The sequence below is a fragment of the Dipodomys spectabilis genome, unplaced genomic scaffold (genome assembly GCF_019054845.1).
Source record: "Dipodomys spectabilis isolate Male_0828 unplaced genomic scaffold, ASM1905484v1 ptg000157l, whole genome shotgun sequence".
Taxonomy (NCBI): domain Eukaryota; kingdom Metazoa; phylum Chordata; class Mammalia; order Rodentia; family Heteromyidae; genus Dipodomys; species Dipodomys spectabilis.
Window position 1 is genome coordinate 5,324,901 of NW_024870834.1, and position 26,894 is coordinate 5,351,794.

At 36.4% G+C, this 26,894-nt stretch overlaps 1 protein-coding gene across 1 annotated transcript in view; it reads right to left on the bottom strand.

Moving 5' to 3' along the window:
• The window catches only part of Unc79 (unc-79 homolog, NALCN channel complex subunit), a 240,144-nt gene that overhangs the window by 140,023 nt on the left and 73,227 nt on the right, over window positions 1-26,894 (bottom strand). The window contains exons 6-8 of the mRNA XM_042692771.1: window positions 25,144-25,199; window positions 23,971-24,100; window positions 2,687-2,751 (exon numbers count right to left, since the gene is read on the bottom strand). Coding sequence (XP_042548705.1) covers window positions 2,687-2,751; window positions 23,971-24,100; window positions 25,144-25,199 — 251 coding nt within the window. The remainder of the gene's footprint in view (window positions 1-2,686; window positions 2,752-23,970; window positions 24,101-25,143; window positions 25,200-26,894) is intronic.

Here is a 26,894-nt window from a genome sequence, read left to right on the forward strand (position 1 = left end):
ATACCGCAAGGAAAAAAACAACAAAACCCAAACCCCTCCTAGGTTATTAGAACCATTTAGAGTTTACTAGCACCATACGTGGGTGGCACATGCCTGTAATCCTTTGATCCTTAAATCTAGTCTTGACAACCAAAGCTCAGAGACAGAGCCCAGGCCCCAAGGTCAAGCACCAGGACTGGCATACACACCACACACACACACACACACACACGTTTATTGGAGATTTAGCTAATTGATCTCTCATCTGTTAAATACATTAACAAGACCCACTGTTCTGAGCAGATCAGCTTGCCCTCACATTAATGTGTTCATATCTAGCTGATTATAAATAAAATCTATGCCCATTGTAGAGGTTTAAGAAAATGGAGAGTAAGAAAAAGAAATGAACTAAAATAACTCAGAACACTCCAACTCAATGTCATAACAGTCTGATGATTCATACTGGCTACTTTTCACTATGAATAATACTTAGTTTTAAAACTTAAATTAGACACACTATACAATTTCATAAATTTCCCTTACACTTAATACAATGTTATAAGCATCTGCATACAGATACCCTTGGTCTGTATGTCATGTGGTAATGGTATGTGTTTGGGAACACTCACATTGTAAAGGGAAAACAATTCTGAGGTAGGCCTATTCTAATGCAAAAAAATGCCCAGCACAGGAAACTTTAACAAAAAAGGTTACCTTTCTATAAAATGTGCAGTGATAATAGAAAAGAGAGCTCTTTAAGAAACTGGAGATCAGTAAGATTTGGGGGTAATGAAAATGTCTTTGAACTAGATAAAGGTGGTAGTTTAAAGCACTGTGTGAATGAATGTCCTAAATGCCACTGAACTGTTCACAAATGGTTAATTTCTTGTTGTGTGAATTCCACCTTAATAAAGAAAAATAAGATAAAGAAGGATGGTTTGGCCTATCCAAGAGAATTTGTTTTAGGGAGAGAAGTAAGATTGATCTAGTGGAGTGAAACAGGCTGTTAGTTTGAAAAAGGAGAAAAATCTAATTCCTTGATGATTTCTGTGATTGGATGACCAGAAAGCTTTATTAACCAGGATGCCAGAGAACTCCTGAAAATGTAGCCTGAGGGGATGGGAAGGTGGCTCAGTGGTAGAGTGCTTGCCTTGCATGCATGAGGCCCTGGGTTCGATTCCTCAGCACCACATAAACAGAAAAGGCCGGAAGTGGGCACTTGGCTCAAGTGGTAGAGCACTAGCCTTGAGCTGAAGAGCTGAGGGATAACACCCAGGCCCAGAATTCAAGCCCCACGATGGACAAAAAAAAAAGGAAGAAAGAAAAAGAAAATGTAGCCTGATATGAAAACCTATAACCAGCAGGAAGAAAAAAGATACAGAAACAAAAGTAAGAGAGAACTATGCAAATCTCATCCTTGAGAAGAAACAAACTGAGCTCCATGAATAGCTTATTATCTTCTGTGTGTTCAGCTCAAATATCCTCAAATCAAGGAAGAGTACTTGTAAACCCCCAAACTGCTAAAGTCCAGTAGAGGGGTACACACAGTAGAGGTCTATTTCCATTGGCAGTTCCTCTCTTCTGCTCCTTTTCAACACTCATTCAGTTTGCCTTTATCAAAGGCAAAGAACAAATTTAGTAATATAAGGATGACCTTTGTTAGTCCTTATATTACTAAATTTGTTCTTTGCCTTTGTTAGTATGAGGTATCTAAATGACAATGTGATAACTGGCACTCTGTTGCTCATTTTAGTTTATAAAACACATTTTCGTTCCTTTTCTATTTATTATGCCTTACTTTTCCTGTTTTCTGTTACTATAAAGTTTTAGCATTCATTTTCTATTATTGAGTCATCAGCAAAGTACATCAAGGGAAGCCAATTCCCATAACATTAAGTTCTCTAGAGTATTCATCAACTCTAATGATTCAACTAACACTCATTTGCCCCTATAAAGCCACACAGTATTCTACCCAGCCAAGTATTTTAGGTCCAACAAATATTACCATAAGTAATTTTGTTTGATTATCTCTCTTAACACCTTATTTCCAAGATTAAGGCATTTAACAGGACTGAACTAATTTGATGAGCAGAAAAGAATAAGGCTGAGAATAAGGTGCTCAGTTCTGTTAATAGTTTTAATATTAAATGACAGTATGATCTTTCTGACCACTTGACTTCTTTAAAACACTATTTCCTCTGCTATAATTTGTTGTATATCATCCAAACATGTCTATCGTTTCAACTGCTATTGCATCTGTGATCTGAACTTAATAATTTTATCTATTTTTTACCCTACAATGCTTGAATTTGCATAGTCATCTACTAGGTATTCTGAATTTGTAACATTCAAGTAAAAATGAAAAAAAAACACATTACCCTGAGTTTACTAGCTCAAATAGAAGCTTAATTGGGAAATATGGAAGAGTTCATCAAGATACTTCTGATAATTAGTTCTGTATTGCATAATGCTTGCCTATGAATTCAACCAAAACTTAGAGGCACCACCACCATTAGGCAGACAATCTGCCCAAATACAGCTAAACTGAATATGGAAGATGTTTGAGTTTATACATACTAGGCCTCTGCTTTACAGAGAATCATACCCCCAAATCTTACCCCCAATCTATACCACTTCATTCAGCAGTGTGTTCCTAATAATGTGACCCCTGAAAAGACAAGTGGCACAAGGTCTAGTAAAACAATACCTTCACGGCTGGCTTGTTAATTGCGTTGTGGCATTCCATGTGCTGGCAGTGGATGGGATTCCAAGCTGTAAAGCAACGGAGAGCCAATGAATATTTTTCATTGAAATCATTCATACACTGGTAAAAGCACAGTAGATAGTTCACTAGTTCACTAGTTTTCTTTATCATAAATGGGACCAACATAATTAGATGGCTACCTAACAAAATCAGGATTTGTAATGTACAAAAAAAATTGAAAGCAGGCAAAGATATCACAATTCCAACCATTTTCCTAAGGAGAGAAAACAGTTACAAGGTGGCATATACAGCACCATCTTACCTCACGACAATATTAATAATTTGTCAAAGATTTCCCAACAGATTATTAACCTCATTGTATATGAGAACAAATTTAAAATATTAAGTAACTTGATAGGGTTACATAGGAGTATACAGAAGGTGGGACTAGAACCAATTATCTCTTACTTCCTGGAATTTTACATTTTTTCACCATAGAATACTATTGGAAATGTCCTAAATTTTTGGCATCAGGCTAAATTTCAAACTAATAAGTAGAGGAATGGTAAGGCATTTACCACCTTTTCACATCCCACCTCATTTGTCATCAAAAGTGGAAACTAGAAAGATGAGTTTCTTGCCACATGGAACTTATTTCTCTCATGATTGGTACCCATATATTGAACCTCTGCTAGTTTGTTGATATCTACAATCAAGTCCTCATCTGAGTATACATAGAAAATGAGGAAAGAAATGAATGATCTGAAAGGTAGCAGATAAGAAAACATAATCAGGAATTATTATCCAGTGATTATGATGTGACCTAATGTATTTAACTAACAATATCCATCATTTAAATAAAATATAATGTGATTGTGTGATTGGGACATCTTTCTAACATATCCTAGTCTAAATTATAGGGCAAGAAATCAATTTATTTAACAAGAGGACAAAAATTATAGACCAGAGACCATGCAGTATCCAAAAAATATAATATCAGGTCCACTATATTTTGAGAGCAAGAAAAATAGAAATGAATGTATGAGAAAACATTAATAGACATCATTTAGAATTATCAGATTTGTTTCCCATATGTGATAAAGTCAAGCTGTCTATAAAGGGGGGTAACAAGTTTTCTATATAACTAGAAAAACAGAAAGACTATTTAACCTATCCATGAATGCAAATACATGGGATATAAGCCCTGTTCCTCCAATCCAATACTCACTCATTACAGACATAATTAATCCATTATAGCATTCTTTTCTATTTATAAATGGATTAAAATCCTTCCTACCACTGAGATCTGAGCAGTGAACACAAATCAGTACACAGTTGGGGTTAGACATGCTAGTGCATGCCTGTAATCCCAGCTATAGATGGTTGAAGGCTAGCCCAAGGAAAAATGTTATAGAGACCTCCTCTCTCAAAAGCAAAGCTGATATGGTGATACACCTCTATAATCTCAGCTACATAATAGACAGAAGTAGAATTGCAGTTGGAAGCTAATCTAGGCAAAGTTAGTACAATTATCTTACCTAAAAAAATTAAAATCAAAATGAATGAAGTCGTACTTTAAGTAATAGGATGCTTATATAGCAAACATGAATTAAATTTTGAGTACTGCAAAGAAAAAAGAAGATGGCAGATTAGTGGCATCTTCTGTTAGACTCCATGAATAAGAAGACTCAGGGTAACAAAGATGAGACTATGTTCTGAAGAGAGGAACATCAGGAATCATGAAAAAGGACAGGGCAGATGAAAATCATAAGGAAACAGAAAGACAACAGAGGAAAATAGAAAGAAAAAAACACACACAAGAAGTCCAGAACTTCAACTCCAGTTCCCCAGAGCAGAAAGGAAGGAAAAGAAACATAGACAAGGAAATCCAGGTGGCTCTACTGACAGACTGACACCTCTAGCTGCAGGATAAATCCACACTTCCCACAAGACTTAAATCCAGTGCAGGTGCTTGGCAAAACAGGGACTGCTCCTGCACAGCTGCCTCATAGTGGAAAAGAAAGACATTTGTTACTCTCCTTTTCTCACAGAGTTATAGAAAGGTGCCACCTTGAGAGAAATGAGACTAACTACTCTGGAGATTTGAAACAAAAGACAATCATGGCTCAGAGCGCTTTGGAACACACTGGCACAGTGCGGGTAGGAGGTGATCATGGAAAGGCCAAGGGTCTAGCCTGGACCTAATGAGATGCTTAATGAGCAGCTCAGGTGGTCAAGGGCCCCATGGTGGGTGGCAGTGCAGACAGAGTGGTCCTCTGGGAGGAGCAACTCTCCCTGCCTGAGAAGCATGAAACAGCACTGGGCCCACTGCTGACAGAGTACTTGGCTGACAGAGGTCTTAGCTTCCCAGTTACATGAGTCCCCTTCTAGATAGGGCTGAGAACTGTGAGCCCAGGCCTGGCACATCACGTACTTTCCCCAGCCTCCTCCCTAACACAGAATGAGACTGCTGGAAGCACAGAGACACTTGCAGGAGCAGACTCTGGCTTCCTGTATTTATTGCCAGGCAGGACTTAGAGCGCTGACCCAGAACCTACCGATCACATTTCTTCCAGCCTCCTCTCTCTCACAAAGTCTCACAGTGGGGTCTCAAAGCACTGAGCCTGGCTGCAAGACTTCCTGAGTGTCTCAATTGTTTTCCCACTGAAAAATTCAGGACTCTGTTAGTTCTCCCACCCTCTAATGCATTGAGGGTACATCCTAGTCTTAGACACTTATTGCCCCTGTGGGCACAAATGAGGAGGAGTGTGGAACAAGAGGGAACCTGCCTAGTCCATAGGCTGCAAAGCTCCTTATAGGCCACAGTGATTCCCACTACACAAAAAAAGGAAAAAGCAAAACTAGAGGTGCAAAATTAATCTTTGACTCAGCCCATATATAGCAACAACGAGTTCAGGCAGCACTACCAGAAACTCCAGCTATTTTTGTCTGAGTGGTACTTGGGATTTAGCTCATTGCCATGAACATATGTCTGAATATTTGGGTACTGAGCTATATACACTCCCAGTCCAGTGATGAGAAACTACACCTCAACCCAGACCCTGTATAATTCAACCTAAATAACAGACTCTGAACAGCCAAAGCAAGCTGGAAGTATCACAATACCTTACTTCAATTTATATGACAGAGCCATGGTAACGGAAACAGCAAGGTACTTGCAAAATAAAAATTAAAAAAAAACAACCAGATATGTAGACCAATAGAAAAGAATAGGAGACCCAGATATAAAGCCAGAAATGCACAAGTACAGCCACGTGGATTTTTTAAAAGTTGCCAGTAACTTGATGGAGGAGACATCCTTAACAAATGGTGTTAAGAAAAGTGGCTTGCCACATGTAGAAGACTGAAACTAGATCCTATTTCTCACTGTACAAAAATCAATTCTAAATAGATCAAAAATCTTAATGTAAGAACTGAAATTCTGTAACTACTATGAAAAAGTACTTGAAGATATAGGCCTAGGGAAAGCATTTTTTAAATTTTAAATGTTATTTTATCGTAAAGATGCTGTACAGGGGGGTTACAGTTTCATGATTAAGGCAATGAATACATTACTTGTCGAGCATTGTTACCTCTTCCCTTGTTGTCCCACTATCCCTTCCCTCCCCCACCTCCCTTACTCCTCCCCAACCCACCCCACTCCTCTGCCTGAAGTAGTTAAGTTCCTTTCCAATATACTGTCCTGTGGGTATCCTTGTTACAATGGGTCATCCTGTGTCCTCGTTTCAGGGTTTTGTTATTCCCCTTCCTCTCCCCAGATAAGACATATGTATATACAAGATGCAGGGTACCAAAATCAAGTACAGTGACAATAGGAGATATACCATAGGGGGAAGAACATACAAAGGAAACAACAACAAAAAAACCCACATAGTATATTTAAAACAATAACAACAAAGACAGACTTCTTGTGTCCATATCTTGGGGTTCATTTCACTTAGCATCATCTTTTTTTGGGGGGGGTGGGTCTGGTCGTGGGGCCTGAACTCTGGGCCTGAGCACTGTCCCTCAGCTCTTCAGCTCAAGGCTAGCGTTCTACCACTTGAGCCACAGCGCCACTTCCAGCTTTTTCTTTTTGCTTATGTGGTGCTGAAGAATCGAACCCAGGGCCTCAGGCATGCAAGGCAAGCGCTCCACCACTGAGCCACCTTCCCAGCCCCCTCACTTAGCATCATCTTATATGAACATATGTACATAGCTTCTAAGCTTTTCAGCTTATCTGATAAGATTATCCTATATGCATACAACTTATTTCAAATAAGGGAAACCATGGCTAAGATATGGAACCAACACTTAGTAGATGAGTGGATCAAGAAAATGTGAGATAGATAGATAGATAGATACACACATATACATACATACAATGGAATTCTATGCTTCCATCAGAAAGAACAACACTACCCCATTTGTTATGAAATGGAAAGGCTTGGAAAAAATCATATTAAGTGAAGTAAGCAAGTCCCAAAGAAATTTAGGTCCCATGGGAAAGCATTTTTGAACAAGATTCCAATTGCTTAAGAAATAAGAGCAAGATTGACAAATGAGATTGAATCGAATTAAAAATGGTTTTCTACATCAATGGAAACAATTGCCAAAATGGAGACAATCTATAGAATGGGAAAAATATTTGCTGAACAAAGGATTAATATTCAGAATATATAAACAGCTCAAAATTTTAATATTAAAAAAACCAAATCCATTTAATAAAAGGGTAAGTAAATTCCACAGATCTCAAAAAAATGGATAAATGGCCAATAAATACATGTAAAAAGGTTCGACATCCCTACCCATAAAAGAAAAATAAGTCATTGAGATTCCATCTCACTATAGTGAGAATGACTATCATCAAGAAAATAGCCAGACACTAGTGGCTTACCCCTATAATCCTACCTACTCAGGAAACTGAAATTCTAAGAATCTTGGTTTGCAGTGAGCGTAAGCCAAAAGTCTAAGATGCACCCCCCCCCAATGCAATTAACTAGCAAAAAGACAAGCTAGAAGCATGGCTCAAGTGCTACAAACCAGCCATGAGCAAGCTAGCCCAGTGCATGAGAAGCCCTAAATTCAAAGTTCAAGTCCTAGTACAGTTATAAAAGAAACCTTTACACACTGTTGGTATAGATGTAAATTAGTACACTCACTATGAAAATTAGTATGAAGGATCTTCACAAAAACTAAAAGTAGACCCAGCATATGCTCCTCTTATACCACTTTCAGGTATATATGTGAAGGAATTTAAGTCAGCATACAATAGAGATATCTGCATACTCATGTTTATAGTAGCACTATTGGTACTAGCTGAACTACTGAATCTACCTAGGCACCTATAGACCAATGAATGTGTATATCTACACAATGAAGTATTTTTGAGCCAGAAAGGAAAATGAAATTGTGACATCTGCAGGAAAATGGATAGAACTAGAGATGATTATGTTAAACAAAATAAGCCAGAATGAGAAACACAAATAATATGCTTTCTCTTTCACCTGTAGAACCTAACCCTTAAGAAGGAATTTCAAAAATATAAAATAAGTTCTATTTAAGAGTGTATTGCAGAAGGGCAGCAGAAGAAAGTGAAAGGGAAATGAATATGGTCAAAGTACTTTATGTACATGTATGAAAATAAAACAATGAAATATGTTAAATTATTTTAAAATAGCTACTATAAACATGTACAAAGGAAAATATGAGTAAGTACACAGTGAGCCTAGAGATGGAGAATATAATGAAAGAATCAATGGACTTTTTAAAATTAAAAGATGCAATATTTGAAATTAAAATTCAGAACTCATTAGACAATTCAGAAGGAAAGATCAATGAATTAGATGAAACAATACAAGCCCGAGACAATGGAAGAACATCTTTAAAGCTAAAAGAAAAATACTGCCAAAGTAGAATTCTAAGCTCTATGAGAATATCTCTCATAAATAAACATTAAAACAAAGAGTATATGAAAACAAATGTTAGACAACAGAACATATTACCAGTTGAGTTCCAATACAAAAAATATTCAGAAAATTCTGAAGGAAAAAAATACTACACAGAACTACCCAAGGTATTATAATGAGACATAGCAAATATAATGTATAACCACAAAAGATATTACTCACATTAATACATTATTAAAAGATGATTATTTTTAAAAATAGTATAATATTGTGAGTTTGTGTGTATAAAATGTCTAACAAGAACAAAAAGGATGACAATGGAAAAGGACAAAAAGGACAAATGGAAATAAATATACATTAACAAGTATAACATAATTTGAAAGTATACTTTGAAGCTAAAGATAGAGAAATTCTATTATAAAGTTAAAACTATCAATCCAATACACACATACAATTAGATACTAAAAAAAAAAATCAGTCCCAAAGAAATTAAGAGCTAGAGATGTAGCTCTATAGAATGCATTTAAAAAATAATCCTAAACAATGTATGAACCAAATAAAAAATCCCAAAGAATGTTATAAAATATTTTATACGTAACATGTATAAAAAATTCATGGGATGCAATGGAAACAATGCTTGAAACCAGCAGCTCTAAATTCTTATATGAGAAAATAGAAAAGATCAAAAATCACATATTTCTTCCTTATGGAATCAGAAAAAAGAACGAGTCAAGCTAAGTGGCGGAAATGGTAGAAATAATAGAAAAATAATAAAGATAAAGATAATGAAACTGAAAAAAAGAAAAACAATTGAAAAAAAGTAATAAATCCAAAAGCTGGATCATTGGAGAATTCATAAAATTGATAAAACTTTCCAGCCCAGTGAAGAAAGAAAAGGCATAAATTACCAATGCCAGAAATAAAAGGTAGAAACCCCAACAGATATTCCAATATATTTGATAAGTTGAATGAAATTCTCATATTCCTCAAAAGACACAAATTTCAAAATATGGCTCAATGAAAACTGTAAGTCCTATTATAAAAAATAAATTCATAACATAAAATTTTCCCACATAGAAAGCTTTAAGTCTAGATGGCTTCATTAGTGAATTCTCTTAACTACTTAAGAAATGAATCCTATATAAACTCAGAAAATAAGAGGAAACACTTTTCAACTCATTTTATGAGACCAGCATTACTCTGAGAAAAAGACTTAATGAAATACTACAATAAAAAAGTATATACAGGGCTGGGAAGGTGGCTCAGTGGTAGAGCGCTTGCCTCGCATGCATGAGGCCCTGGGTTCAATTCCTCAGCACCACCACATAAGTAAAAAAGAAAAAAACTGGAAGAGGCGCTGTGGCTCAAATTGTATAGCACTAGCCTTGAGCTGAAGAGCTGAGGGACAGTACCCAGGCCCAGAGTTCAGGCCCTGCAACCGGACCAAAAAAAAAAAAGTATATACATGGGCTGAGAAGGTGGTTCAGTGGTAGAGTGCTTGTCTTGCATGCATGAGGCCTTGGGATCGATTCCTCAGCACCATATAAGCAGAAAAAGCCGGAAGTGGTGCTATGGCTCAAGTGGTAGAGTGCTAGCCTTAAGCTGAATTGCTGAGGGACATCACCCAGGCCCAGTTCAAGCCCCACGACAGACAATCAATCAATCAATCAATCAATCTAGCATATTAAATCTGACTACAGAACACTGTAGGGAAACATGGAGTTTAACTCCAGGAATGCATAGTTGGTTTGACAATGAAAAGCAAATCAGTGTAACATCACATTAAGAGAAAAAAGATAGTAAATTACATGATCACCTCAATAGAAAGGTAAAATACATTTACCCCAAAGTGACATTCATTCACAATTATAAATCTCAGCATCTATAGAAAACCTACAGCTAACATCGTATTTAATAGTGAAAGTCTGAATACTTCCCCACAGGGATGGATGTCCATGCTCAGCACTTACACTGAACACCTGTAAACTTAAATTATGAGACAATACATTAGAAAAGGTTGGCAGGAAAGCAAGAATAGATTCAGAGAAGGAGGGAAGACAGAAAGGAACACAGGAACGAAGGGAGGGAAGAAGACAGAAGTAACTGAAGTAACAGAAAAGTATCCTTATGTTCAGAGCATATGATCATTTATACAGAAAAGCTTAAGAAACTTACAAAATATATAAAACCTCGTAAGTTAAATTAGCAAGGTTGCAGGATACAAAATACATACTAAAACCAATTATATTTCCACGTAGTGTTAATAAACAAATAGAATATCAAAGTTTTAGTATTTGGCAATCACTTTAGTAAAATATCTAAGACCTGTACATGGAAAATTACAAAACACTCCTGAGAGAAATTAAGGGAGACATAAATAAATGGATAGATATGCCCTGTGTGTGGATCAGTATTGCTAATTCTCTCCAAACCAAACTAAAATATACAAAAATATAAAACTAACACTTAACAGAAGAAAATCATATACCAGTAACTTCACTCCAGAAAATATAAACACAAAGTTCAATATTTTTAAAAGAATATACTTTCCTCAATGCCTATCAGATAGATAAAATGTTATAGGATATGTGAAAGCTAGAAAAAAACTAGAAAATCCATACTCAAAAAAAGTCAAAATAAACAGATCTAACCCAAAGAACTGCAGGCTCATGCCTATAATCCTAGCTATTTGGAAGCTGAGATCTAAGGATCACAATTTGAAGCCAGCTGGGGCAAGAAAATCTGTGAGACTCTTATCTTCAATTAACCAGCAAAAAAGCTGGAAGTGGAGGTGTGGCTAAATTAGTAGCATGCCAGCCTGAGCAGAAAAAGTTAAGAAAGAGATCCAGGCCCTGAGTTCAAGCCCAGTACTGGCACCAGGGCGGAAGGAAGGAAGGAAGGAAGGAAAGAAGGAAGGAAGGGAGGGAGGGAGGGAGGGAGGGAGGGAGGGAGGGAGGGAGGGAGGGAGAGACTTTAAACATGTTAAAGAATATAGACAAATAGATTGCTAAGAGGGGAATTTAAGAGAAATGAAAACCCCCAAAAAGCAACTAAAAGCAAATTTCTAGAACTAAAATAGAACATGTGAAATTAGACTCAAGAGATGGATTTGGGGTGGGTAGGGGCATCATAGGGCTTGAACTCAGGGCCTAGGGCTTGTCTCTCATCCCCCCTACTCAAGGCTAGTGCTCTGAGTCACAGCACCACTTCCAGTTTTCTGGTGGTTTATTGGAGATAAGGGTCTCATAGACTTTTCTGCCCGGGCTGGCTTTGAACCACGATCCTCAGATCCCAGGCTCCTGAGTAGCGAGGATTACAGAAATGAGCCAATAGAACCCAGCTGGTAGACTGAATTTTTAAAACATTTGATATAACAAAAGAAAGGATCAGTGAACAGATTATTCTAACCCAAAATAAAGTATAGCAAAAATTTTAATGGAATATTTGAGACCTTTGACATAATATTTAATATTTTTAAAGTCCCAGAATGAGAAGAGAAAAAGAAAAGGGCAAAGTAAATGCCTAGATAGTATAAGATCTGAAATTTTCCCATTACTGAATAAGGACATGAAATCACAGATTCAAAATGCTACCTCAGCAATCTCTAAGCAAAATAAATACAAAGACTACCACACTTAAGCAGATCATAATAAAACTATTTTTAAATAATAATATTTAAACTCAGGAGTCTCTTGGCTCACAGTTTGCTCACTCTGCTGGTGCTCTACCTTGAACCATGTCTCCAGCCCAGATTGTCACTGGTTATTTTGGAGATGGAGGCTCAAAGACTTTTCTGCCTGGGATGGCTTCAAACCTTGATCTTCTAGTTGTTAGCCTCCTATGTAGATAAGATTACAAGTGTGAGCCAGGAGTGCCTGAGTTATTTTTATAAGGGACAAATCTTTAAAAAAAAAAAAAAACTAATGAAAAACCAACAATTGAGCTTTTATCCTATGAAACTCCAGCCAGGCACTAGTGGCTCATTTCTGTTATCCTAACTACTCAGGAGGTTGAAATCTGAGGATTGTGGCTCAAAGCCAGCCAGAGCAGGAAAGTCTATGAGACTCTTATCTCCCCTTAACCAACAAAATGCTAGAAAGTAGAGTTGTGACTCAAGTGCTACAGCGCTAGCCTTGAACACAAAAGCTCAGGAACACCACCCAGGTTTTGAGTTCTAACCTTCAAGCATCAGGACCAGCACAAAAAAAAAAAAAGAAAAAACTTCCAGAAATAAAAAAATAAAAGCAGAGAGCAATGAAACAATGAATTTAACCTTTACCAATTTTTTCTTTAATTTTTCTTTTAATTTATCTGAAGTATTCAGAAAAAAAAAGTCTAGGATATCTGCAAAACCCTGCAGCTACAGTTTTAATAGTAAGATGCTCCCAAAAGTTAGGAACAAAGCCACAATGCCCATTCTTACCACTCCTATTCAAGAGACCTTCTGTTCAAAAGATCCTAGACAATGAAACAAAGAAAACAAAATTGGAGCAAAGGTCAGAAAGAAAGGAGCACATATGACATCACTGTCTATATAGAAAACAAAATCTCTATAGAAAACAAAATCACCAACTACTACTAGTAATCATTCAATTTAGCAAAGTCAGGAGATACAAGATCAACATATAAAATTAATTGGATTTCTTTATGCTAGCAATAAGCAATTGAAAATTAAATCTCAAAATAATGCCATCAGAGAAAAATCAAACACAAATTCAAGGATTATACACTGAAAAGTACAGAACACTGCTGAAATGTTAATACCTAATTAATGTATAGAAACATTAATGGACTCAAAAGTGAAATATTGTTAAGATGTTTATCCTTTCCAAATAATACCACAGATTTAACATAATCCTAGTAAAAACCCCAGAAATATTGTTTTTTTGGCAGAAATTGAAAGCTGTTACTAAAATTTAAGTTAAGAACCTAAAATAGTCAAAATGATGACAGGAAAAGAGCAAAGTCAAAGCCAGGCACTGGTGGCTCACACCTGGAATCCTAGCTACTCAGGAGGCTGAGATCTGAGGATCACAGTTCAAAGCCAGCCAGGGAAGGAAAGTCCATGAGACTCTTATCTCCAATTAACCACCAGAAAACAGGAAGTTTTCTGTGGCTCAAGTGGTAGAGTGCTTGCCTTGAGCTGAAGAGCTGAGGGACAGCGCCCAGGCCCAGAGTTCAAGCCCCATGACTGACCAAAACACAATTACCAATAAGTACATAAAAATATGTTCAATATTCATCATTAGAGAAATGTAACTAAAGCCACACTAAGATTCACACCCACCATAATGGTTAAAATCACATTGATATTTAGTGTTAGGGTGCAGAGCAACTGAAGCTCTCCTATATTGTTGGATGAAATATAAAGTAGCATAAACATCTGAAAAAACTGTTAGACATTTCTTACAATTCCAGAAATTCATACACTCAAGAAAAACTAATGCATATCTCCACAAGTCTTCTTACATAAGATGTTCATAGCAGCTTTATTGAATGTTCACTAAAATCTGGAAATATCCCAAATATTCATCAATAGGAGCACTGAGAAGCAGAGTATGACATATATGTGTAATTAAATACTTAGCAATAAAAAAGAACCATGTGGGAGGCTAAGATTGGAAGGATTCCAGATTCCAGGTCAGCCCAGGCAAAAAAAAAAAAGTGGAGACCTCAATGGAAAAAATTGGACATGGAGATATATATTTGTCATCTCAGCTACAATGGGAAACATAAATAAGAGGACCATGGTGCAGGTCTGCTTGAGGGAAAAGTGAGAGTCTATCTTAAAAATAACTAACTCGAGCTGGATGCTGGTGGCTCACGCCTGTAATCCTAGCTACTCAGGAGACCTGAGGATCACGATTCAAAGCCAGCCCCAGCAGAAAAGTCCGTGAGACTCTTATCTCCAATAAGCCACTAGAAAACCAGAAGTGGCACTGTGACTCAAGTGGTAGAGCACTGGCCTTGAACTGAAGAGCTCTGGGACAGCGCCCAGGCTCAGAGTTCAAGCCCCACGACCAACAAATAATAATAATAACTAAAGCAAAAAGGATAGATACATGGTTTAAGCTGTACAGAACCTGCCAAGCAGAATGCAAAGATGTAATCACAAACATCAGTATTACCAAAAAGAAAAAAAAAAAGAACTAGACTAACCTCAGCAACATGAATTAATTTTAGTAATATTATATTGACTAAAGTCAGATGGGAAAATGTGTACTATTTGATTTCTGTTTATATTTGTGGAGGGTGTATTTGTTTGAGATAATACATAGATTATACAGAAACCAGATTAGAGACTACCTGAGGGTAGAATAGGAAGTGGTCATTAGAAGATACATACCTTTATTTTGTATTATCTTTATCTGAGGGATAATCACAGTAATATTATACTCCAATCATAACTGATCCAGCAGTATACCTGATATTTGTTTATCTTGCTATTACAAAATATTCCTTAAAAGTATAATTTTTACTAATAAGACACAGTGACTGACAACTTTCTAAAACTGACATCAAGTCTCATAGAAAAGTTATATGAACCCTCCTCCCAAAAGGCAAGTATAAATAATATCATAACTACATATGTCATAGTCAAGCTCAAGTTAATAATAAAAACCTTTCAAATAAAGTAGAAAATAGTGCCTTCAAACAAGCAAGCTATAGAAGCAATGCAATTGAAATGTTCATGAAATATCTTCAAAAGATAGAAATAAAATGACTGCCAGTCTAGAATTGTATACACACAGAAAACACCTTTATGGAACAAAGGTAAGTGCAAGGTTTGGTGACATACGACTGCTATTGCAAGCTTTTGGAGAGTCTGAGGCAGGAGGACCATGAGTTTGAAGCTAATCTACATAGTAAGTTCCAGTCCAGCCTGAGTTAGATAGAGAAACCATGTTTCAAACAAACAAAAAGAAACAAAAGCAAAATAGTGACATTGTCATACAAACACAAAGAGAAAATGTATCCCCAGTAGAATACCACTAAAGGAAATTTAAGTGTATTATTTTTAATGTATTTCAATAGGAGCTTAGAGCTACAAAGAAAATGAACAAGAAGCAGAGAAAATTCAGCAAATATTGACTGAATAGGATAATAATATTTATTTTTATGAGCATGTATTTACATCTGATATTTGCAAATTATATATGTATGTGATCTTCACACATTATATATATATATATGCATCGTGTAAATACATGGAAGTTAGGAAGGAGTTGAAGGCACTGAAATCTATTATCAATTAACAGGAAAGGTAAATACACCTGTGTTATTCTAGAAACTGATAAGCCAAGAATGCATGGCATAATCTCTAGGGTAAAGAATAAACAGTAGGAATAACTCACTAAGACCAACATACGGTGATGAATACATAGATACATTTAACCACTGTAAAAAGAGGGGCAAGGAGAGAGAAAAGAAGCACAGGGAAAGCAGGAAAAATAGAAAGCAATAGCAAAGTTGTGGATTTAAAACCAAATTATGTCAGCAATTATATTACATATATATTGGCTAAATGTTCCAACTTAAGAACAAAGGTTTATTGTTATTATTACTGGACCAAACACAGGGTCTTGAGCATACCAGGCAAGTGCTCTACCACTGAGCTAACATCCATACCCTTTTTTAGTTTTATTTTGAAACAGGGTCTCACTAAGTGGCTCATACTATCCAAACTTTCCATGCTCTTACCTCAGCCTCCTGGGTAGCTAGTATTATAGACCATGCCTAGATACAAAGATCATTAAATTGAGTTTTAAAAGAATCACATAAAATATATGAATATAAAAAGTTGAAAAAAAGTGAAAAAGCTTATACCATGCAAACACTTGTGAATGCTAGTAAAGATGTATGACTTTAATTCAAAGTAGATTTTAACACCAAAAAATCATGACAGATTAAAACATGAATTTCAAAATTAAAAGTTTTGATTCATCTGGAAGATACTGCATTCTACATTTGTATGCAGCTATCAAAGCAGTCTCAAATTATAAACAGCAAATGCAACAAAACTTCAAGGAGAAATTAGACAAATCCACAGTCAGAGATTTTAATGTTCTACACTTGGCAACTGATACAAAAAATGCAGTAACAATGCAACAACACAACTGAAAAATGTGATTTATTTAACATATGTAGAACACTATTCAAACAACTGTCAAACAAGTTTTTTTAACTATACAGAAATTTATAAAACGATGTCCAGCCCTAAAGAAAATATTACAAATGAGAAGGCATAAAGTAATATATAATATTTCATCTCACCACATAAGATATAAATCATCAGCCAGGCACTGGTGGCTCACATCTATAATCTTAGCTACTCAGGAGGCTGAGATCTGAGGGTTGTGGTTCAAAGCCAGCCCAGGCAGAAAAGTCCATGAGATTCTTATCTCTAATAAACTACTCAGAAAAAGCCATAAGTGCCAGTGTGGCTCAAGTGGTAGAGCACTGACCTTGAGCAAAAAGAAGCTCGGGGACAGCGTCCAGGCTCCAAGTTTAAGCCCCACAACTGACTATACATACATACATACATACATATATATATATATATATATATATGTATGTATGTATGTATATATATATATCATCCTTATCAATGGGTCAAAAAAGAAATCATGAAGAAACTTAGGAACTAGCACAGTACAGGAGGTTTACACAGTGCAATAAGACAATAAAATATTAAAGTTTAAGGATTGAAAAGGAAGCATTACACTTGTATTGTTCAACAATGTTATAGTTGCACACAGTAAGAGAAATTTTAACAAAGCTACAGTTAATTATTAGAATTAAAAAGTGACAGTGCTGTCTGTATGCAAATCAATATAATAAAATGAATCACATGCCTACAACAGTAAGAAAACATTAGAATATGCAATTTTAAGAAGATATATCACTGACAATAACGTCAGAATAAACACTTAAGAACAATGACCTAGGAACGTGAGACACCTCTACAGAAAATGGTAAAACAGCACTAAGTTAACTCAAAAAGTTTTTTAAGCATAAAGAGATATTCCAGGTGAATGAATTGGAATAGTCAACATAATAAAAATATTAGTTCCCCCCAAACTAATTGAGACGATCCCAATCTAAATTGACAGTAATCCAACAAAAATCTTAGCAGTTTGGGTGTGTGTATTAGGTTCAACTTGATAAAAACTTCAACAAGGCAAAGACAGCAATAGTATAAGGTACATTGCAAGTATCAGATTGTATTATTACCATATAGTGATTTAGACAGTATAGTACTGGTATGTAGAAAAACACAGCACTAAGCTAAATTAAGAATCTAAAGACAGTACCATCTTCAGATCGTTGAGTTATGAAAGCAATGGTACTACAGACCAATAAGGAAGAACAATGTTTTCAATAAAGACTCAACCGAGAGAAATGAAAACAGAACAAGTGACCACTGCCTCACATCAGTGTTTGTCTATAATTTGACTCAATGCTCTTTTTTGTGTAGATGCCTCACAGCCACATCAGGACATTTCTTATTTTTTTTGTGTTACTGTCAGTGACAGTATTTACATTTATTAATCTTTACTAATCTTTACATTTACTAAAATTACATTTACTAATCTTTTACTACTAGTAGATATGTAATTAATTTTAGTATATTAATTTTAAATATAGTAACCTTGCTAAATCACTTCTTAATTCTAATAATTTACTCTGGTAGCTTTGTTTAAAATTTTATTTTAATGAACATAACTATCATTGTTGAATAATAAAAGTATAATGTATAGTTTTCAATCCATAAGCCTTTTATGTCTTGTTACCATACTGTATTGGATAAACCATTCTGGACTATGCTGCTTTCTTTTTTCTTCCTTTCTCTCTTTCTCTCTTTCTTTCTATTTTTTCTATCTTTCTCTCTTTCTTTCTTTTTTTTTAGCAGTACTGGGAATTGGGCTTAGGATCTCATGCCTCAGGTTTGCTAGGCAGGCACTCTGCCACTTGTTTTTGTACTTCATGTTTGTAACAGACTGAACTGGACTGTGATCCTCCTACTTGTGTTTTTACATGTTCCTGGTGATGATTGGTACATACCAGAATGCCCTGCCATTGGTTGAGATGGAATCTCAGGAATTTTAATGCCCAGGCTGGCCTCAAATCCCCACCTTCCATCTTTGCCTCCCAAGTAGATATGTGCTGGATTTCTACAATCTCCGCAGCTGGCCCTCCATTACTGAACCACACCTGCAGTTCTATATTTTTGCTAGTTAATTAGAGATAAGAGTCTTTCAGATTTGTTGGTCTAAGCTAGCTTCAAACTGAGTTCCTCAGATCTCAGCCTCCTGATTTACTAGGATTATACATGTGAGTCATTGGTGTCCAGCTGACATTTGCCTTTTTAACACTTTCTTTGGGACTCAAACAGAAAAAAATTAATTCCAGCTATACCTAAAAGGTAAAAAGTAAAGATCACAAAAAGTTGAAAAGATTATCATCACAGTTTTGGGGTAAAGGAACATTTTCTTGGGATATAAAAGGGACTAAACATAAAGAAAAAGATGGAAATGATGCAACCTATGTTTCTCTGGGTCTGGATTACTTAATGTAATTTTTCCAAGTCTTCCCATTTCCTTATGAATGGTATAATATCATTCTTTCTGATGAATAAATAGAATTCCATTGTGTGTACATATATATATAATATAACATTTTCCTGATCTATTTATCCACTGAGGGGCATCTGGGCTGATTCCAGATCTCAGCTATGGTAAATAATGCTGTAATAAACACGGTTGTGGTGGTGTCTGTAGTGTATTCTTTTTGTGTAATAAACACGGTTGTGGTGGTGTCTTTAGTATATTCTTTTTGTGTAATAAACACGGTTGTGGTGGTGTCTTTAGTGTATTCTTTTTGTGTTCTATTGAATAGAACTGCTGGGTCATGGGGTAGTTCTATGTTTTGGATCTCCATGCTTTCCAGAGTAGTTGAACAAACATACGTTCCCACCAACAATGTAATAGAATTCCCTTTTGGCCACACCCACGCCAGCATTTGTTATTGTTAGTTTTCTTAATAATGGCCATTCTAACTGGGGTGAGGTATTAAATGAAGTGAGCCAGACCCAGAGAAACACAGGCTGCAGGGTTTCCCTTATACTCTCATAGGAGCTAGAATGAGCCTATAAATCAAGAAATAAACACACAGTAGCAGATGCATTATATTCATAAACTGATTTGTTGAATGCTAACACTTTTGTACAACTGCTTATAGACAATGAAAATAAAATTTAAAAAAATAAGAACATCCTCTGAACAAAAAAAATATCATTACAAGAGTTTTCATGATTTGGGGGGTGGGGGGCAGGAAGTTTGGTGGTACCAAAGTTTGAACTCTAAGCCTTGCACTTGTTGGCAGGCACTTTACTAAGGACAGTTAAAAACAAGAAAACCTATTTGCAACATATATAAATGACAAAGATATCAAGAGTATATCAAAACAACCAAAAATTATGAAAAGGTATTTAGTTTCATAATAATCACAGAAAGGCAAATTATAACAGGACACATGTATATATCCTTCAAAATAGCTAAAATTTTTAAAGAAAACAAAGTATTGACCAAATGTGAAATATAAGACAAGAATAACTCTTTATACTGCTAATTGGAGTACAAGTTAGTATATCCATATTGGAAAGCTTCTTGCCATTATCCACTAAAATTGGATACATCCATATCCACTGATTCACTATTCCATTCTAAGCATGCAGGATGTTCATAGCAGCATTATTTGTAACAACAACAACAACAAAAACAGGAACAGCTAAATATCCATTTACAGCAGGGGTAGGCTAATAGCAATAAAAATGAACAACAGGACTATAAATAGCAGTAACAATGTATAAAGAATAGTTAACTTGAACACCACAGACCACACACACAGAAATAATGGACAGCTCCATTTCTATAAAATTCAAAAACAGGCAAAGTTAGTCTTAGATGCTAGAAGAAGAAAGAGATTGGAAAAAGGAAGAAGTAATCATTGAGAGCAAGCATATGGTGGGAGATGTTTGAAAACATGTTTATGTGAAGATAAAATCAAGACAAAGATAGTAACTTAATTAACAGTGAATTAGAAAAAGACTGGTAAATCTTTTATACAAATCAAAAATCCAATTCCACTAACATGTAGTTAGATATTTGGTAGCTCAACTTAGGTTTAACATAGTAGTGCCATCTTTGCATATCCTCTATTTTTTTAATCTCTTTCATGGAAATGTATAAATCTTATACCATGTCTTTTATTCTAGAGCTCCAAGAACAACTACTTGTTCTTTGCTACAAAATATTAAATCAGCCGGGCGCTGGTGGCTCACGCCTGTAATCCTAGCTACTCAGGAGGCTGAGATCTGAGGATCGAGGTTCAAAGCCAGCCCGGGCAGGAGAGACCGTGAGACTCCTATCTCCAATAAACCACCAGAAAACCGGAAGTGGCGCTGTAGCTCAAGTGGTAGAGAGCTCGCCTTGAGCAGAAGAGCTGAGGGACAGCGCCCAGGCCCAGAGTTCGAGCCCCACGACCGACCAAAAAAAAAAAATATTAAATCAATCACTAGTTATTAGATGCAGTTTGTAATTTTTCCCTCCCTTATAGAATGTGCATAGGATGAATGGTTATTTTATATTTGTCTGATTTTTTTTTTTGGGGTCCAGCCGTGGGGCCCGAACTCTGGGCCTGGGCGCTGTCCCTCAGCTCTTCAGCTCAAGGCTAGCGCTCTACCACTTGAGCCACAGTGCCAATTCCAGCTTTTTTCTTTTTTCTTATGTGGTGCTGAGGAATCAAATCCAGGGGCTCAGACATGCAAGGCAAACGCCCTACCACTGAGCCACCTTCCCAGCCCCATGAATGGTTATTTTAATCGTCAATAAGTATCTTGATTTGAACAAGAGAAAATCCACTTTAATTACAAATATATAAATAGGAATACTACAAAAATGTGAATTTAAGACACACAGGTGATGGCCAGAATAATTAGAATAGGATTTTTTTTTGTCAGTTGTAGAGCTTGAATTCAGGGCCTGGGCACTGTCCTTGAGTCTATTTGTGCTCAAGGGTAGCTCTCTACCACTTCAATCCAAAGCTCCACTATTAGTTTTTGAGTGGTTAATTGGAGACAAGAGTCTAACAGGACTTTTCTGTCCAGCTGCCTTCAAACCAAGATCCTCAGATCTCAGCCTCCTGAGTACCTAGGATTACAGGCGTGAGCCACTGGCGTCCAGCTTCTGTATCTAATTTTTAATGCTAAGAATTCTTGGGATTTCAGTGTCACCTACTTGCTGACAATATGCTTTGGTATATTCTCCACTGCAGCAGGAATTGAAGAGACATCCTAATACTCTAGCCAAAATTTAATTAAAGAGCTGAACTGTGTCAAAAGTGATATCACACAGAGTAGAAAATGTAGAGTCCAAATTTAAGCTCTGCCTCTCATTATCTGTGTGAATGCAAGTGTGTTACTTAAATCCTGTTCCACTGATCATCTATGGAATTGAAAAGAAAACTTACCACTCAAGGTACTTGTGAAGATAAATTGAGAAAATGTCTGTGAAACCTAATTTGGTGCATGAATTGTGTTCTATTAGGCAATTAAAATATTAGAAAGATAATGGCAGCTAGAACAATGTCTTACAAGCAGCTAGTACTGAATAAATAGTAATATAAAGACCAAAATAATTAAGTTTTCTCCATATCTTTTGTTTCCTGCATAGACTGTTATAATCTACTTGAATGGGAGTTCTAAGAGAGCTATATACATCCCCAGAGCCTAAAGTGACCTGCAGAAGTTGTATCCTAACTCGGGAAAGGGGGGAGGGGCGGGGGGGAGGGGAGGGAGGTTGTCAACAAATGGTAGCCTCAATACATGACTGCTAAGGATGCCTTTAGATGGCCACATCTTGATCAGATAGACTATAAAAGAGTTGAAACGATCTAATCATTGAGCTAATTTTTGTGAACACAGATTTGGGTGATCCTTCCTAGGACTATGGTTGAAAGGGATAAATGGAAGTGGATGTTAGTGTGCTGGTCTGGGGAGCTCTTCTCCAATTCACAGCCAATGACTTGTTTCCCTTTATTATTAGGGAAAAAAATCCAAACTCATTCACAGGTTCTATGCGTCTTTTTTCTGCCTTCACTCCACGGCCTTGCCACATTTAGATTTTCTAGTTCCTAAATACTATTAAGCTGTCTTTTGTCTCCTTGCAGTTCTTTATACCTCAGACTTGTATTTTGTCCATTTATGGTTCCTTCCCATCTGTCATCCAGTATGTGGATGTCAAAACTTTAAGTATCAGTTCAAGATTTACTTATTCAAGAACACGCCTTAACAAATCTCCCTTTTCAAATTTTTCCTACTATCAAAGTAAAGTTGGAGACCCTTCTGTGTGTTTCCACAGCTCTGTATTTGCTCTACCTTAGAACTTACTACCACTATTGGTGAGTGTTTCCTCCACAACTAGAATGTAAGCTCCATTATATTAATTTTAGTTTGTTTTATTCAATGTTCTGCCTATCAGTGTCCAGAATAATGCCTAGTAGACACACTATAAGAATTTGAATACAATTAATTCTCATATCTAGATTGTATTAAACTCCCACTTTTGTGTTAGTTCGTGTATCAACAAAAAGTACACTGCCAGGAACATCATCAAATATTTATCCAATTAAAAATTTTCATTTCATTTATTGTCCATTCAAGCAAGTATCATCATATGAATGCTTACTTGAGAAACCTAATTAGAAATTATTATTACCAAAGCCTTCAATGGTTTCATATTTTATTCTATAGATATATCCAACATTTGGGGGGATTTTACATTCGAATTATTCACTTGTCAGTACTGAAACATTTTCTATTATTAGTAACATAAAACACCAACAATAACCATTTCCAACTTTAAGAAATGTGCTTATGGGCTGGGAAGGTGACTCAGTCCCAGTGGTAGAGTGCTTGCCTTGCATGCATGAGGCCCTGGGTTCCATTCCTCAGTACCACATAAGCAAAGAAAGCTGGAAGTGGTGCTGTGGCTTAAGTGGTAAATCACTAGCCATGAAATGAAGAGCTGAGGGACAGTGCTCAAGGCCAGTGCTCAGGCCCCAAGACCAGGAGGAGGGGGAGGAGGAAGGGGAGGGGGAGGGGGAGGGGGAGGGGGAATACTACTCTTAGCCTCCCAAGTATAGCTAGAACCTCAATACCCAACCAATTAATTTATTAAACTATCTAGTTTCAGAAAGATTTATGGCAATGCCTAAAAGCACAGTAAACAAAGCCTAGCAAGATTTTCTTTTCAAGATAGGTGAGGCACAAGTGGCACCAGAGAAAGACAGGATACCACAGTGCTCTTGTCCCCTTACCTGTGTACTGTAATCCCCTGTACTCGCTTATTGCACCAGGAGGTTTTAAATTGGGCCAGTAGTGGAAAAGCATTTGCACAGCTGGAGGTTTCACTTGCGACGGCCCATAGGCAATCACATACAAAAGATCCTGAAGGAAATAGGAAGCATGTTTGGATTTAAGCATCATCAAATACAAATAAAGATAAATTCTTTCAATACTACCAAAGCAGTGAAAATTCTAATGGAGACACTGAGTTGGGTAATTTCCCAGAATCTCATCATGCAGGTAAGCCTCACAGACTAGATCACATTAAAACATTATTGTTATTATTTGTTTATGGGTCCTATTGCAAAGGGAGAGTTCAAAAGTACACTATCTTTTATCAAATTTTTCTCTAATCAGATTCATATTAGGGTTGGAGGCACAGCTCAAGGTGGTAGAGGCTTGCTTGCCTACCAAGTGTGAGGTCCTGCATCCAATCTCTAGTACCACAAAAGAAAAAAAAAAGATTAATATTAGAGCAAATTTTTGGAATAGCATAGACCACCATGCTAATTACTGTTTTTTTAAACAAAACAAACAATATTTCCCTGCTGGGTCCTGACAGCTCATGTTTATATTCCTAGCTACTTAAGAAACTAAGATTGAGAAGACCAAAGTGTGAGGGCATTTAGGCAGAAAAGTTCACAGACCCCGTTCTGAATAGAGAGCTGAACTTGGTGGCACACAGCTTTTATTCTAGTTATAAATAGGAAGCCTAAAATAGGCATATGGCCTCAATGCATGAGTCCTTATCTCAAAAATAACAAAAAAAGGCAAGCAACAGCCAAGCTCACATCTGTAGGAGGCTGAGATCTCAGGAGGATCTCAGTTCAAAGCCAGTATATGAGACTCTTATCTCCAATTAACCAGCAAAAAAAAAAAAAAAACATACACACACACACACACACACAAAAAAAAAAAAAAAAAAACAGAAGTAGAGCTGTGGTTCAAATGGTAGAATACTAGCTTAAGAACAATGCTCAGGCCCTGAGTTCAAGCCCCAGGACCAAGACTAAAAATAATAAAAAGAATAATAATAACAACAACAATAAAAAGAACACAGGGCTGGAGGCATGGCTCAGAGGTAAGAACCTCTGCCTACAAAGCATCAGTTAATAATTTGGGGTTGAATATGACTCAAAACTTACTTTCCAGACTTCTTGTTTATATTTCATGAGGCATTCCAATAATTGACAATGATACACTGTAAGGGAGAAAATGTAATTTGTACATAAAATACAAATACCAATCATCTTTTGAGACATGATAAACTACTGTAGTTTGACTTTTCATTCCAATTATTGATTTAGAAATTACTTACCTCTGTATATTCATACTTTAAAAATTATATAAACATTGGGCTTTACCAAGCTTTATTTCAAGGTCCTAAAGAAGAATTTTTACATGGAATTGATAAAGAATATATTAAGAGCTAGTCATTGGTGGCTCAGGCCTATAATCCTAGCTACTCAGGAGGCTGAGATATGAGGATCATGGTTCAAAGCCAGCCCGGGCAGGAAAGTCCATGAGACTCTTATCTCCAATAAACCACTCAGAAAATCAGAAATGGCGCTGTGGCTCAAGTGGCAGAGTACCTGCCTTGAGCTGAAGAACTGAGGGACTGCGCCCAGGCCCAGAGTTCAAGCCCCATGACCGAAAAAAAAAAAAAAAAAAGAATATATTAAGAAAAGTTTCTAGTAATCATACCTCCATAATTTAAACTGCATCAACACAATCAAGAACCACATAGGGGGAAAAAACTTAGCCAAGTGGTATCATAATAAAAGCTCATATTTATTAGGTACCATCATGTGCCAAGTATTGTGCTAAGAGCTTGATTTGCATTATCTCAAAGCCATGTTGCAATTATTAAACCGAGGCTTAGCTTCTCCTCTTTCCTAAAGCTGAACAAGTAAGCAATGACAGACTGATAGAGTTATAGTGGGGATTTTATCAGTTGATTATCAACTCCATCTTACACAGGATTTTTTTTTAAGCCACACAAAATCAAAGCTTCCTTGATTTGCCTATATTCATATATGGAAGGAAGATTCTTAATTAAATACATATCTACTTGAAACTTTCAGCTCTTTCATTACATTGAAATTGGCCTCACTTTAGTCATCAGTGACCACCAGTGAATGACTGGGACATTCAACTAATTTTTCAGTTTGCATTTTACTTGACAGTGTTTAATATGCTGACCACTGTCCATTTTTAAATCACTCTGTTTTCCTGGCTTCCTGACATGACATGATCACCTTTTAGCACTCTCACTACCTAACTGCTATCAATACCCATTCTTCCTAGACATCAGCCATATACAGGCTTCCCCAGACTTCCCACACACACTTCTGCCCCACCTTGTAATGAGGAGTGGGACTCAGAACTGGCCAGTAAACACAAGAGAGAATCTCTTTGAGAGATTTTGAAACATTTTTTTTTTCTCTCTGAAGAAAAGGAAAAGAAATGTACCAACAGAACTTTCTGTAATGACTCTGATTGATTCTGGTTTGGGATGTGGTATTATGGAGATATAATTATGTCCACTGTGACACCCATTGTACAAACATGAAGGTAAGTCCAAGGGAAGCACAAAGATACTATCTCAGTCCCCCGATAGAGTTGACCTATCTTTAAGACTTCCTGTTAAGCAAACCACAAATGTGTTTGTAGTTTAAGGCTCTTGTTAGACAGACACAAGCTTTCTATCTCCTTGACAAATTCACTCTCCCACTGGGTCAACCAAAAGAACTGTAGAGAAAAATCCTACTCTTCTTAAAGATTGCACAAGAGATCCTGAACAGTGGGAAAATGAACAATAAAAGCAGAGGTGTCAGAAAAGAGGAGTATGTTATTGGAAACTGGGGGTTGGCCCATCTTGTTATAAAATGGCAGA